This window comes from Brassica napus, chromosome C1 (genome assembly GCF_020379485.1).
Source record: "Brassica napus cultivar Da-Ae chromosome C1, Da-Ae, whole genome shotgun sequence".
NCBI lineage: Eukaryota > Viridiplantae > Streptophyta > Magnoliopsida > Brassicales > Brassicaceae > Brassica > Brassica napus.
In genome coordinates this window covers 2096869-2110614 of record NC_063444.1, presented here as the reverse complement: position 1 = coordinate 2110614, position 13746 = coordinate 2096869, and the positions used below count along the sequence as shown (strand labels likewise).

The following is a 13746-nucleotide window of genomic DNA, read 5'->3' as shown; positions in this document are numbered from 1 at the left end:
TAGGTTGAGAACTGTTCGGTTTCAATCGATTTCTCCTTGGTTTCGGCTTCGTCGGCGGCGGAGCTCCGCCGTGTATCTTTTCTAACACCGGAGGAAGCTGTTTCTCTCGCATCTTGACACGTCGTCATTGATTGCTGGGCAATCGGCACGTGATGGACGATGGGAGATTACTTCCCCAACGGTTTTCTCTTTTGGACCTTCGACCCAAAAGTGTGTGTTTAATGTTCGGTCCGTTGTTTAGGCATGTTGTGTTTCTGTTTTGTAATGGGCTTTGCCCTAGTTTGGGCTTTGTGCCCTAATAAAATTCGAGTTGACAAAAAAAAAGTATGCAATTTACACAAAATATTAAAACGGCAATCTGGTGCTTGCCGTTTTCATCCTCTATGAACCACACCACTTCTTCTCACATCATGCTCACCTCAACGTTCTTGATCCAAGAAGCTACAGTTGGAAGGCATTAGGCTTGCTTTCGAGGAGAAACGAGTTACATCAAAGCAGCTCGTAGAGTTCTAGGAATCGTTGTGAAGCATTATGGGGAAAGAGACTAGGAATCGTTATGAAGCATTCTCGTCTTGATCATCACATTGAAATATTAAGATATAGCTTATTTGAAAAATATAACTGACTGCATTGTTAAAAAGCTTTTATATATTATATTATCTTCTCTATTTAAACCAAGAAATTCATCTCAACGTATCACTGTGAGCTTTTAGTTTATGCAACTTGATATAATGGCTAATCGCAACCCTTGTCTTTAATCAACGGCCATTAACATCTCTTGCTCTCAATGGTGGCAAATAAACCTATACTTTGTTTAGGACTTTATGTAGAGTATGATAATTGTATTTAACTTTTAATTAGAGTATGCAATATTCAAACAAGAATACTTTCTTTAATCATCGTGAGAAAGAAGCAATCTGATGCCTGCTTGGCGTTGACCATTTTTTTCTCTGCGTTTCATCCTCTCACATCATGCTCACATCAACGTTCTCGATCCAAGAAGCTACACTTGAAGACATAAGACTTGCTTTCAACGAGAAACGACTTACATCAAAGCAGCTCGTCGAGTTCTACCTCGAAGAGATCTCCAAACTCAACCCGATACTCTTTGCAGTCATCGAGACGAATCCAGACGCTTTGATCCAAGCTGAGAACGCAGACAGAGAACGTGAGCTGAAAGACGTCACCACCGAGCTTCCTTTCTTGCACGGTGTTCCTATTCTGCTCAAGGATTTAATCTCCACCAAGGACAAGCTTAGCAAGACGGCTGGCTCCTTGGCCTTGCTCGGTTCAATCGTGCCTCGAGACGCGGGTGTTGTCAAGAGACTGAGAGATTCAGGTGTTGTGATCTTCGGCAAAGCGAGCTTAAGCGAATGGGCTCATTTTCGATCTTTCGCTATCCCAAGTGGTTGGAGCGCGCGTGGCCTCCAAGGAAAGGTCAGTTTCTTCCATCACTATATATATATAGAAAGTTCTGTAACTTGGGACTCAAGGTTAGGTAATCAGTAGGGCTGGGCAAATAAACCAATCCGAAAATCTAAAACCGAAGACCTGATAAAAATGAATTTGAACCGATCCGAAACCGACTTAAATACCGAATAGATCTTGTTTTACAGTATTTCAGGTTATAGGTTTCATCCGAACCGAACCCGAACCTAAATAAATTTCTGAAAAAACATGAAAAATTTAAAATCCCGAAAAGAACTTGTACCAAACTTATTCTTTTAGTCTTTAATATGTCTCCAAAATATATTAAAATATTATTAAGCACCTAAAATAATAATCTATTACATGAATAATTAACCCATAATAGGTATGATAAGATCTAGGAATGTTTTGCAGAATCCGTACGTTTTAACAGCAGATCCGTGTGGGTCAAGTAGCGGTTCAGCTATATCAGTGGCGGCTAATCTTGTGGCTGTGTCACTTGGGACTGAAACCGATGGTTCCATCCTATGTCCATCGAGTCAAAACTCGGTGGTCGGGATTAAACCGACCGTCGGGCTGACTAGCCGGGCCGGTGTTGTTCCTGTCTCCTTGAGACAGGACAGTGTAGGGTAAGAGACTTAGAGAGCACTCAACTTTACTAGTGATTTTTGTGCTAAGTTTGTGTGTTTGCAACGTTAAGGCCGATATGCAGGACAGTTTCGGATGCTGTTATTGTCCTTGATGCTATTGTGGGTTATGATCCCTTGGACGAAGCCACGAAGACTGCATCCCAGTTCATATCCAAAGGCGGTTACAAGCAGTTTCTGACAGCTAGGGGCTTAAGGGGAAGAGACTAGGGGTCGTTATGAAGCATTCTCTTCTTCATCATCCCATTGAAATGTTACGGTAAAGCTTTTTTTTCTTAAAGTCTCCATAGTCATTCAATCAAACCACTATCTTTCTTTAATGAAGACGAGAAGGCGCCACAGTCATTAAAGATCTGTCGATACCGAACATGGAAGTCATTAAGGATTGGACTAAGAGCGGTGAAAGGACAGCACTCTTGGCTGAGTTCAAGATGTCTCTGAATGCATATCTTAAAGATCTTGTGAAATCACCGGTCCGGTCCTTAGCAGATGTTATTGCTTACAACGAGAAATTCGCTGAAGAGGTAAGTACTAAACTGCTAAAGCGAACTTACTTTTTTGGATATGAGGTCATGTTTTAGGTCTAATTTGAATATCCGGAGTGTTTGGCCTATTAGTCCGGTCATTCTATAGACCTGGGATACCCTTACTTACATTTTTTGGTTTTTGAAGAATGTGATCACTGAAATGAGAAAAAAAAAACACAGGAAAAGGTAGAAGAATGGGGACAAGAGCTCTTTCTTGCAGCAGAAGCTACCAAAGGAATGGGTGAGACAGAGAAAGCAGCCTTGCAGAAAATGGAAGATCTTTCCAGGAACGGACTGGAGAAGCTGATGAAAGAAAAGGAGTTAGATGCAATCGTCTCACTTGGTTCAAAGATGAGCAATGTCCTCGCCATTGGAGGGTATCCAGGAATCAATGTCCCCGCAGGATATGATAGCGAAGGAGTTCCATTCGGAATAACATTTGGAGGATTAAGATTCTCAGAGCCAAAGCTCATTGAGATAGCATATGGCTTCGAACAAGCAACTTTGATCAGGAAGCCACCAAAGTTCAAAGCTCAAGGCACGCAACGAAAACAAAGTTGCTGTTTTCTATAAAGATTATATCTTTATAATGTACATTTATTTGGTGAGTGGAAACAACTTACATAAACTTTATCATTGTTCCATGTAAGCTTAAACACTAAGCTTTGGGGAGAAGTCTGAGCTTACAAAAGGAGATGAAAACTCATCAAAACAAGCCATTCTGATACGCTCCGGCGTGGCTGGAGTCTCCAGAGGAAACCACTTGGTGAGACCCACCTCGGTCCTAGCAGCTTTGATGGCTTCCTTGATCGCAAAGAAGACTGATGATGCAAGAAAGAACGGTGGCTCACCTACTGCTTTAGATGAATGTATTGCCTTTTTATTCGGATTCCCCTGATTCAAACAAAGTACAATCTCAGCTTCTGATAATTCAAATGGTGTTTGTTGCATACCAATTTAAAGCTTGTTGCATACCTTGAGAAGAGAAACATTCAGGTTGAACGGAACGTCGTTAATGGAAGGTATCTTGTAGTTTCCTGGTCCGCAAGTAAGTAAAGTTCCCGGTTTAATCCATTTATGAGCTGCATCTCCCCATTTGAGCTCTTCTAGAGCTACCCAACCTAGTCCTTGTACAAATGCTCCTTCTATCTGCAAATAGTGACTTCAAATAAAACATTTTTTTTCTTTTTTAAAGATTGCAAAAATGCGTTAAGGGTGAGAGAAGAAGGCGCACGCACTTGTCCAACATCAATGGCAGGGTTAAGAGAATATCCGAGGTCCAGCATTATATCAGCTGCTCTTGTGTGAAAATCACCAGTCAGTGTATCTATCTCAACTTCAGCAAAGGCAGCTCCGTATGTGTAGTATCTAAACGCATTCCCTTTTCCAGATATCCAGTCAAATCCAATTTCGGGAACGATGTGGAAGCCGTGAGCTGATAGGTCTATCCTTTGAAAGTAGCAGGCACTTACCAGCTACATATACAGTCACATGTAAAGAGAGTTTCATCATAATAGGCATCATCAAACTGGTCTGAGTTTATATGAAAATGCAAGAGACAAAGAATATACCTCGGCGAATGTGTTAAAGTTGTGCTTAGATGCAACAGGCTCAATTCTTGCTATAATCTGCTCACAGGCGTCTAAAACTGCAGCACCATACATATCAGAGCTCGCAGAAGCAGCCGTTGGTGACGCATTTGGAACCTATTAAGATACCGTAAAAACATAAGAGAGCAAGAACAACTTTGTCTGATTTTATGTATTGGCCTAAGCTAGAGTTCCATGTTCAATTCTAAGGTCATATAGATTTACCTTGTCGGTGCTTGTCTCTGACACGAAAACTGAACTAAGTGGAATGTTAAAGGAGGATGCAGCAACTTGGGCAACCTTTGTATGCAACCCTTGACCCATCTCCACACCTCCATGTGTCACCAAAACAGTCCCATCGGTGTAAACATGAACAAGAGCACCGGCCTGTAACAGCCCATAAAATGGATGGTATAAGAAAATCTTATTCTTTACAGTTTGATTACTAATTTAGAATTAAAAATTATCACCTGATTCATGAACTTTGTAGTGAATGATATGCCAAATTTTGTGGGAACTATAGCTACGCCACGCTTTTTCCACCGGTTTTGGCTATTGAACTCGTCTGCTTCTCTACGAGCCTTTAAGAAGTTGGAAGATTCTTTCAGCTCTTTCCAGAGCTGCTGCAATGTGCAGTGCTGAAGGGACTGTGAGTAATGTGTGATGGACCCTTCCTCTTGAAAGTTCTTCTCCTAAAGTAAATCAAACACACCAGAAAACATTTAAAAATGAAAATGACAAGAACAATTACTACAAACTTTCAGGACAATAAAGAAGGTTAGAAAGACATTCAACTCACTTTGATTTCTTCAGGGCTTTTATCAAGCTCTGCTGCGATTCTCTGAATCCAGTTTTCAGTAATGAGCATACCTTGGGGCCCTCCAAACCCCCGGAAAGCAGTGTTGCTGGGGAAATTAGTAAAGCAAACGTTCCCTATGATCCTCACATGTGGAATCTCATAAACGTTATCCGAGTGAAACATGGCCCGTTCCAGAATAGCAAGGGAAAGATCCAAAGAGTTTCCACCGTTGTTGTAGATTTCAAGATCCAACGCCAATATTTTTCCTTCATTCGTAAACCCAACCTGTAAAAGGTAGCAGAAAACAATCAAAAGGATTCTTCTAATTATTCTCACAATCAAACTCTTTCTTCCATTGAAATAGCAGAGAAAGATACCTTGTACTTTCCAAGGAAACTATGACGATGACCAGTTATCATCATGTCCACATCTCTGTCCAGTATGAGTTTCACAGGACGATTCAATAGGTAGGAAGGAACAGCAGCTGCAGCAGCGATGAAAGCTGATCTTGTTTCCTTACCACCAAATCCACCTCCTATTCGTTTGGTTTTGCATACCACTTTAGACATTGGAAGACCGAGAACATGAGAAACATATTTCTGGTGCTTCTGAGGAGCCTGCATATATATCACAGCCACCAATATTGCTTAAGCAGATAAAACATTATTTTGCAGTATCTTAATCTAGCTGATGCCTAATGGTTTTCTGTTCTATATGATACAAATACTAAATCCTTACTTGAGTGGATGAAATCATATGAACTTCGTTTCCTCCATCCAGTGTCCAAACCAAACTACCATGAGGTTCCAAGTAAAAGTGTTCTTGACCACCGATTTGAACCTCTCCCTCTATTATCCTGTCACACTCACCAGATTGAAAGCACAGATCTACATCACCTTTCTTTAGCCTTTTCTCTGTGTTTAGATGGAAACTTTTAGCATTGATAGCCTCCTTGATTGATAATATTGCCGGTAGTTCCTCATACATAACTTCAACTTTTCCTGCTGCAGTTTTTGCATTCTCATGTGTATCCGCCACAACCACACCAATGACCTGAAATACCAAATGGAATTTAATGAGATAACTGAGAAAGAAAGAAACACTTCCTCTAATTTGCTTACTTGTCCCACACATGTGACCACGTCCGTGGCAAATAATTCTTCGTCAGCAACAATTGGTCCAATCATATTATCACCAGGAATATCTTTGGCAAGAAACAGACCAACAAAACCAAGTGAAGATTTGGCTGCCGAATCATCAATAGAAAGGATGCGAGCATGTGGCACTTTGCTTAGCACTAAAGCAGCATGCAAGGTATAAGGAGGTACTGGAGTATCATCAGTATATTCTGCTTCTCCTGTGACCTACATGAAAATATAAGAGCGGTGGATAGAATTATTTTCTACTCACCAAGCTACAACAAATTACACTAAAAGGGACACTATCCCAACAGCAAACAATATTCAGCTATCAAGTCTTCAAACATATTTTGGATATGATAATGGAGAAGTTTGGAGTTGAGAAAGAGAGGCCATAAACTATATGAAGAGGAATCAAAGTTCAGAAAGTAACTTCCACAAAGTAAACAATTATGTAACTGGAATTTTCAGGGCGTCACAAATCACAGAACGTCTTTGTTCTAGAAGGTTAAACAATGGACAATGGCAATTGACCTACCATTATCAAAATGGAGAAACAATCTGAGAACGCTGGATGGAACAACATACCTGCATTCTCGCTGAAAGATGGACCTCCGGCGAGCCAACAGATGTTCCTTGTTTTACTGTCTCATAGTCTTGTTTTCCACTTCTAGATAACCGAGGAACAGATTGAAGAGCTGATACATGGGAGGGTGGGAAGGTCTCTATAGCGGGGTATACATTATGTACATCATGAGAAACCCATAAGAAAAACTTAAAGAAGAAGCTCAGGGTTAGAGATTTCCGAAACTCCACCATCCCACCAGGAGCATCTTCCTTGATCAACACATCGCTCTGTATGACCTCAAGCGCATCTTGCAGAAGACCTTTATTCCATTTCTTTCCAATCAAAAATTCCTCAGTCTTTCTGGCACGCAACGAAAGAGGAGCCACACCACCATAAGCAATTGATGCATCAGAAACAAACAACTCTTGACCTTTCTCTTCAAGGAACACACGCATTCCACCATTAACAATAGCTATATCATCATCCCTGCGATGAGCCTGCTTAAACTCTTTCACATACTCCAAGGGTCTTGTCCATGGAAGGAACACCGAGAGCAAGATCTCGTTGCTTCCCATATCCACCTTACGATAACCAAGGAAGAAATCTTTTGCAGGTACGGACCTAACTTCTCCACTGCAGTTGATTATCCGAAACTCTGCTCTTGACGCCATCCAAAGAGGGTTTAAATCAGATATTGGACTAGCTGTACAAATGTTTCCACCAATGCAAGCAACATTTCTTATCTGTGTCCCAGCAAACCACTTCAACTGTTCAATAAAAGCCTTGCATGCTGATGTTTCATGTTCAGGACGCTCCTTTACAATCCTCCTGAATAACCTCAGGAGTTCAGAAAGTCTCAAAGCAGAACCAATCTCTACTCCATTGTCATCAACATTCAATGCATTGAGCTCTGGAACTTGAGAAACAGAGATTAGCACCTGATACTGCAGCCTCTTCAGTCTCATTTCAATTCCCACCTCCGTATTCCCTACTAGCAGCTTAGCGTCAGGATAGTTTGCTTTGAGCTCAAGCAAGTTCTGAAGGCTTACTGGTCTAAACCAGGTGAGTCCCCCATTTCCCTTTAACTTCAAAGGAGATAACTTCCTCAGAAAAAGCTCAGGAGGGAAAATAAGCTCCGTTTCTGTATACTTAGCTCCATCAATATCACTGTAAGAGATGGACTGTATTCTATCTTCATTACAATTGGCTGCTTTTGAGCCACAGGAACAAGGTTTGCCAGTAGATGGGCAGATAGTTGAACCATCTTCAAGGCTAAGCGAGGATACTCCACTGTAAAGAGCATCATCAGACTTTGCAAAAACCCGAAAGGCATCAACGATGGGTCTATAACCAGTACAGCGACATAGATTCCCCGCAAGGCACTCTTCAATCTCCTCTTCACTTGGTGAGTTCTTACTTGACCTCAATAACGCGTACATAGACATGATGAACCCGGGAGTACAAAACCCACACTGAGAGCCATGAGCAGATGCCAACGATTCCTGAGAGAATTAACATCACCAACGATATGTATTAGCACTAACATAGACTCTCCAGAAATGAGAGGAACTGAGTAAAACTTTACCTGAAGTGGGTGCAAGCCAAGTTTGCGATGGCCAAGTCCCTCAATGGTTATTACATGCATCCCTTCTACAGAATACAGAGGCGCTAAGCAAGCGTTGACAGCATAATGCCTGTAACAACATTTTTCAGTTAGGCCAAAAGCTTAAGCAAAGTAGAGCCAACGTATCAGAGGGAAAAAGATTCTCACACGCATGTCTTGGATTTGACGTCATAGTTAGAGACCATCACCGTGCAAGCCCCACAACCACCTTCACCGCATCCCAGCTTTGTCCCGGTCAGTCCTATATCTAAAAGAAAACAAAGAAACACATCTGCAAGTTAGAAAAAAACCTCATGATGGTTCATAACAAAATCATTTCTGCGAGCTCTACTTTATGATTCTCAAAAACGAATCTCGCACTTGTATGCATACCCAAACCAAACCTATTAAAAACAGACATAACGGAATGAGCTAGTGGATCAAAAAGTTAGCTACTTGGCACAAAACAAGCAACTGCATCTGTAGGAATATTGCCCTGAGATATTTTGGGCCCGTAGACGATTTAGTAAAAATTTCAATAACTTGAGCTCTAAAATTTTTTAAAACAAATTTGGGTGTGTATATAAAATTTTTTTCAAAAATTTCAAGGGTCTGAATACGAATGTTTCATCCGGCTTTGACCAAGACGTGCCCTTGATCCAGATTCTTCAAAATAGATAACCTTTTGAGCATAAGGGAATGAGCTAGTGGATCAAAAAGTTAGCTACTTGGCACAAACAAGCAATTGTGCATCTGTAGAAATATTCCATTACCCTGAAATTCTGGAAGCTGTACTGTAGACCTTTTAGAAAAAAAATCAATAGTTTGGGAACTCTAAGATTTTAAAAAACAAATTTAAAAACAAAAATTGAGCACAAAGTTTATAACTTTCAATCATTCCCTCCCCTACCTACCACAAGAAGAAACAGAGCTTATGTAGCAAGTAAGTTTACGCACCTCTGAGGTATTCAAGAAGCGTCATATGAGCCAAACCATCTGGCAACACTCTACGAACGCCGTTAACGTATAGTATCGCCTCCGTAAGCTCTCCGTCGTTCTTCAGCGAACCCATTTCTCAAAAAAAAATGATTCTGCAAATTTGGATCGAGACGAAACTGATTGACGCTAAGTCAAAGCTCAAGTTGTTTGGATTACGTTCCTTCTTTCTATATAAAAATCATTTCTTTACGCAGATCGCATCCACCGAAGACATCATCATCCTTCCTTCGTCTTCTTCAATATAATATATACAAACAAACTGTCGTTTTCCATATTTATTGTTTTATCTAGGCACAGGAACAGAAGAACCGAACCGAAATATCCGAAACCAGAACCGGACCAATACTCTCAAATACCCGAACCGTTCCTATATTTTTATATCCGAAATAACTGAACCGAACGGGTACCCGGATATATAAAAATATTAGTTATATATATATATATAACATTACTAAATATATATTTTTAATTTAAAATTCTATTAAAAGTATCTGAATATAATTGAGTATAACTAAATTATTATAAAATATCCAAACTACCCGAAAGTATCCGGATAGTTTTATCCGAAATATCCAAAGTAATCCGAAATATCCAAATATTATTATCCTAAATAACCGATATTTTATCCAAATTATCTAAATATTATTTGATATTTTACCATAAATAACCGATATTTTATCCAAATGATCCGAACTACCCGAACTATCCGAACCCGAACCGGATCCAAATGAGAACCGAACTTTTTCCGGATATTTTCCGTTTCCTACATTTACTATCCGAACCGAACCCGAAACTATCCGAACCGAACCGAACCGAAAATAGGTCAAGTACTAAATGGATCCTCTAGTCCCTATCCGAACTAACCGAAACCCGAAATACCCGAACCGAACCGAACCGATACCCGAAATGGCAAGGCCTCTTTGACAAATTATTTTATTATTATTGTTTCTGAAAAGCCCGGCCCATTAAGTAAAAGCCCAAACCATCAGACGATAAAAGGCTCTTCTTCAACCTATCCGCCGCTTTTGAAAGCTTCTTCTCCTCTGCTTCAAACTCGGAACTGAACCTTTCTCCGACTGATTCAATGGGTAAGGCGAAGTTTAAACCTGTGGATGATGTGAAACCAGAAGAAGTTGAGAAAGTAGAGGAAGTTGAAGAACAGAGAGACGCCGGAGAAGTAGCAGAAGAAGAAGAAGAAGAAGAGAAAGATAAGAGCTTTGAGGAGCTAGGGCTTGACCCTCGTCTCATTCGTGCTTTATCTAAAAAGGGTATTGAGAAACCAACTCCTATTCAGCAAACAGCTATTCCTTACATCCTGGTAACCATCAAAGTCTCTACCTTTATGCCTTTCTTTAGAGTCTGTCTTATTGATTTTTTTTTGTCTTCTAGGAAGGGAAAGATGTGGTTGCTAGAGCTAAGACTGGCTCAGGGAAGACCTTAGCTTACCTTCTTCCCTTGCTTCAGAAGCTGTTTTCGGATTCTGGGAGGAAGAAGAAGCCTGCTCCTTGTGCTTTTGTACTCGTTCCTTCTCGTGAGTTGTGTCAGCAGGTCTACTCGGAGGTTTCTTGGCTTATCGAGCTGTGTCGTGTTCAGCTTAAAGCTGTGCAGTTGACTAGTAGCATGCCTGTATCTGATATGGTTAGTTTTGCATTTTTTCACCATGATATCTAATCGATTTTTATACCCTTTTTCTAATGCTTTTGTTTGGGTATTTTGCAATTGCAGCGTAACGCATTGGCTGGCTTGCCTGAGATTCTAGTCACCACACCTGCTTGTATTCCTAAATGTTTCGCAGATGGAGTTTTAGACCCCGCAGCTATCAGTGAATCGCTTGAGATTTTGGTTCTTGATGAGGTATGATAAATATTCTCCTTGAGTTTCAATGGTATGAGAACTGAGAAGTAACAGTAGCTTTGTGAATTCTCTAGATAATCAAGTGGTTGCGTTTTCTTTTTTAATTGAGATGTTGATATATTTTTGTGCTATCAGGCAGATCTTTTGTTGTCCTATGGATATGAAGATAATCTAAGGTCGGTAACTTCAATAGTCCCAAGACGTTGCCAATGCCTCCTTATGTCTGCTACCACAAGGTATGGCTAATATGTTAACCTCATTTTTTTTTCCTCCGGGAGGCTGTCTTGAATGGTGGAAACATGTTTGCAAAATGTCAGTTCTGATGTTGAAAAATTGAAGAAATTGATTCTGCACAACCCGGTCGTTTTGACCTTGCAAGAAGGTTCTGACAAGGAAGAGCCCGTCCCAAGCAATGTTCAGCAGTTTTGGGTATGATTCAAACGCTTAGATTTGCTTTAAGTCAATTTTGTTGGTTACAAATGGTTTATAAGTTCAGAACTTGTGTGGGTCTGATTAATGATGACTATTGTGTTTATCTTGTCTTTTAGATTTCTTGCAGTGCTCAGGATAAACTACTACACATTCTTGCTCTCCTGAAGCTAGAGGTTGTTCAGAAGAAAGTTCTGATATTCATCAATACTATTGACATGGGTTTCAAGCTGAAGCTATTCTTGGAAAAGGTAAGTTCTGTGTTACCTCAATCCAATTTTAAAACTGTACTATCGTGTAGTAATATTAAGTAATTAATTTAATTTAATTTGTCTGACAGTTTGGAATCAAAACTGCAATCTTAAACGGGGAGTTGCCTCAGAACTCTCGGCTTCATATCCTTGAGGTAACATCACCAAAGTCACACAGAGAAATGATTTTTTTTTTTTTAAATAGCTGAATTTCATAATTAATAAATGTATGTTTGTACAGCAATTCAATGCAGGACTCTTTGATTATTTGATTGCAACGGATGATAATAACCAGACAAAAGAAAAGGAAGAGGTTAAAGGTGATGATAACAAGGAGAGTAAGAAAAACAAAAGGCGTTTCAAACCGAAGCTTGACGCTGAGTTTGGTGTAGTTAGAGGAATTGACTTCAAAAAAGTTCACACGGTAAGCTTTTTGTAATCTTTGCTGTTCTAAGTGCTTAAGATTCTTAACCTTTCCTTAAACCATTTTTTTATGCACAGGTCATAAACTACGATATGCCTCAAAGTGTGACAGGATACATTCATAGAATTGGGCGTACTGGGAGAGCATATAGCAGCGGTTCTTCCGTTTCTCTCGTGAGTTTTTTTTCGTCTTAACGATACCTTTCTGATTAGCATGACCTCGTGTAATGATCTGCTTTATTTGCTACAGGTTTCTCCTGGTGAGATGGAAGGGTTTGAAGAAATCAAATCCTTCTTAGCAGGTGAAGAGGACAAGGATAGTGATATCATCACACCTTTCCCTTTGTTGACTGAAAATGCTGTTGAGTCTTTAAGATACAGAGCTGAGGTGAGTAGTAATCTCTGTTGTAAGATGCTTACCTTATCAAATGAAGAAGTATTAACGTTCTTTCTTTGGTGCAGGATGTTGCAAAGAGTGTTACAAAGATTTCGATTCGAGAATCACGAGCTCAGGATTTAAGAAATGAGATAATAAACTCCGAAAAGTAAGCAAAAATGTGGTGAATATTGTTTGTTCTGTGGTGTTAACTTCGATCTTACTTTTTTTTGCAGGTTAAAGTCTCATTTTGAAGCGAATCCAAGAGACTTGGATCTATTGAAACATGACAAGCTTCTGAGCAAGACTGCGCCTTCACCGCATCTAAGGGACATCCCTGAGTATCTAGTGGACGCAAAGACTCAAGAAGCAAGCAAGATGGTCAAGCTAGCCAGAGCCGCCATGGGAAACAATAGAAGATCAGGTGGAGGCGGAAACTCAAAGAAGAAACGATCAAGAAAAGGCGGTGACCCACTAAAAACCTTCAACGCCAACGTAAACACACACAACTTACGTAACTTTTTCTTTCCTTTCTTCGCTTTTGTGTTTTACATGGTGTCTACTTTCCTTCGATTAATCAGGGATCTAAGAGAGGACGCGGTGGTGGCGGTGTTGGTCAGAAGAAAGATGGTAAAGGATCTAGCGATGGCTTGGCTAACAAGAAACATAAGACAGTTTAAGATTATCTCGTTTTTTTGCTTATGTGTAATCAAATTTTGACACGTTGTGATCAGACAAAAGAAAGCAGACAAAAACAACAATCTTTAGCTCTATTCTTGTACTCTTGTAGCATCACAGATTTTAATAGCTTTTAAACTTACTTTTCAGATATAAATTTTCAAAAGCTTATTGCTCTTCAAACCATATGTTATAACTCATGAATCACGATGAGTAGAGATGTTAATTTGCAAGTGCCAAAATAGAGTTTGGAAACATCCTAGTCCACTTGCGTCTCTATATACTTAGTTTTTTTGGTTCCGAATGCGCACATGTATCATAAGTTACGTAGGTCACACTCAGAACCTCGAGTACTATGTGTTAATTAGATCTTTAACGTTTCACATACACCTCATTCTCTCTCCTGGCCGTCGTCTCCGGCGAACACAACGCCATT

General features: G+C 40.0%; 3 protein-coding genes and 1 pseudogene across 5 annotated transcripts; 3 read left to right on the top strand and 1 right to left on the bottom strand.

The window, feature by feature from the left end:
• Positions 1-945: 945 nt before the first annotated feature.
• On the top strand, positions 946-3087 carry LOC106375289 (annotated as a pseudogene).
• LOC125575408 (probable amidase At4g34880) lies at positions 2444-3175 on the top strand. Its single transcript, XM_048746111.1, has 2 exons — positions 2444-2599; positions 2783-3175. The coding sequence occupies exons 1-2, from the start codon at positions 2444-2446 to the stop codon at positions 3173-3175; spliced, it is 549 nt and encodes a 182-aa protein (XP_048602068.1).
• LOC106375286 (xanthine dehydrogenase 1) lies at positions 3151-9541 on the bottom strand. 3 transcript variants are annotated; one of them, XM_048745136.1, is made up of 14 exons: positions 9258-9540; positions 8469-8592; positions 8283-8391; positions 6718-8199; positions 6112-6354; positions 5729-6043; positions 5368-5607; positions 4991-5275; positions 4662-4883; positions 4417-4578; positions 4174-4308; positions 3841-4077; positions 3578-3751; positions 3151-3496 (listed from the first exon to the last, which is right to left on the bottom strand). In XM_048745136.1, the coding sequence occupies exons 1-14, from the start codon at positions 9370-9372 to the stop codon at positions 3254-3256; spliced, it is 4086 nt and encodes a 1361-aa protein (XP_048601093.1). In that variant the 5' UTR covers positions 9373-9540; the 3' UTR covers positions 3151-3253. The 3 variants fall into 3 exon arrangements, with proteins under 3 accessions (XP_048601093.1, XP_013670609.2, XP_022550175.2); XM_013815155.3 differs by having other exon boundaries at positions 8469-8568; XM_022694454.2 differs by lacking the exons at positions 3151-3496; positions 3578-3751 and having other exon boundaries at positions 3930-4037; positions 8469-8568; positions 9258-9541.
• Positions 9542-10317: 776 nt separating this feature from the next.
• LOC106375284 (DEAD-box ATP-dependent RNA helicase 16-like) lies at positions 10318-13476 on the top strand. The gene is made up of 13 exons (XM_048745135.1): positions 10318-10617; positions 10689-10937; positions 11025-11153; positions 11289-11389; positions 11471-11582; positions 11702-11833; positions 11923-11988; positions 12075-12257; positions 12335-12430; positions 12507-12644; positions 12719-12801; positions 12869-13127; positions 13214-13476. The coding sequence occupies exons 1-13, from the start codon at positions 10384-10386 to the stop codon at positions 13310-13312; spliced, it is 1881 nt and encodes a 626-aa protein (XP_048601092.1). The 5' UTR covers positions 10318-10383; the 3' UTR covers positions 13313-13476.
• Positions 13477-13746: the final 270 nt, after the last annotated feature.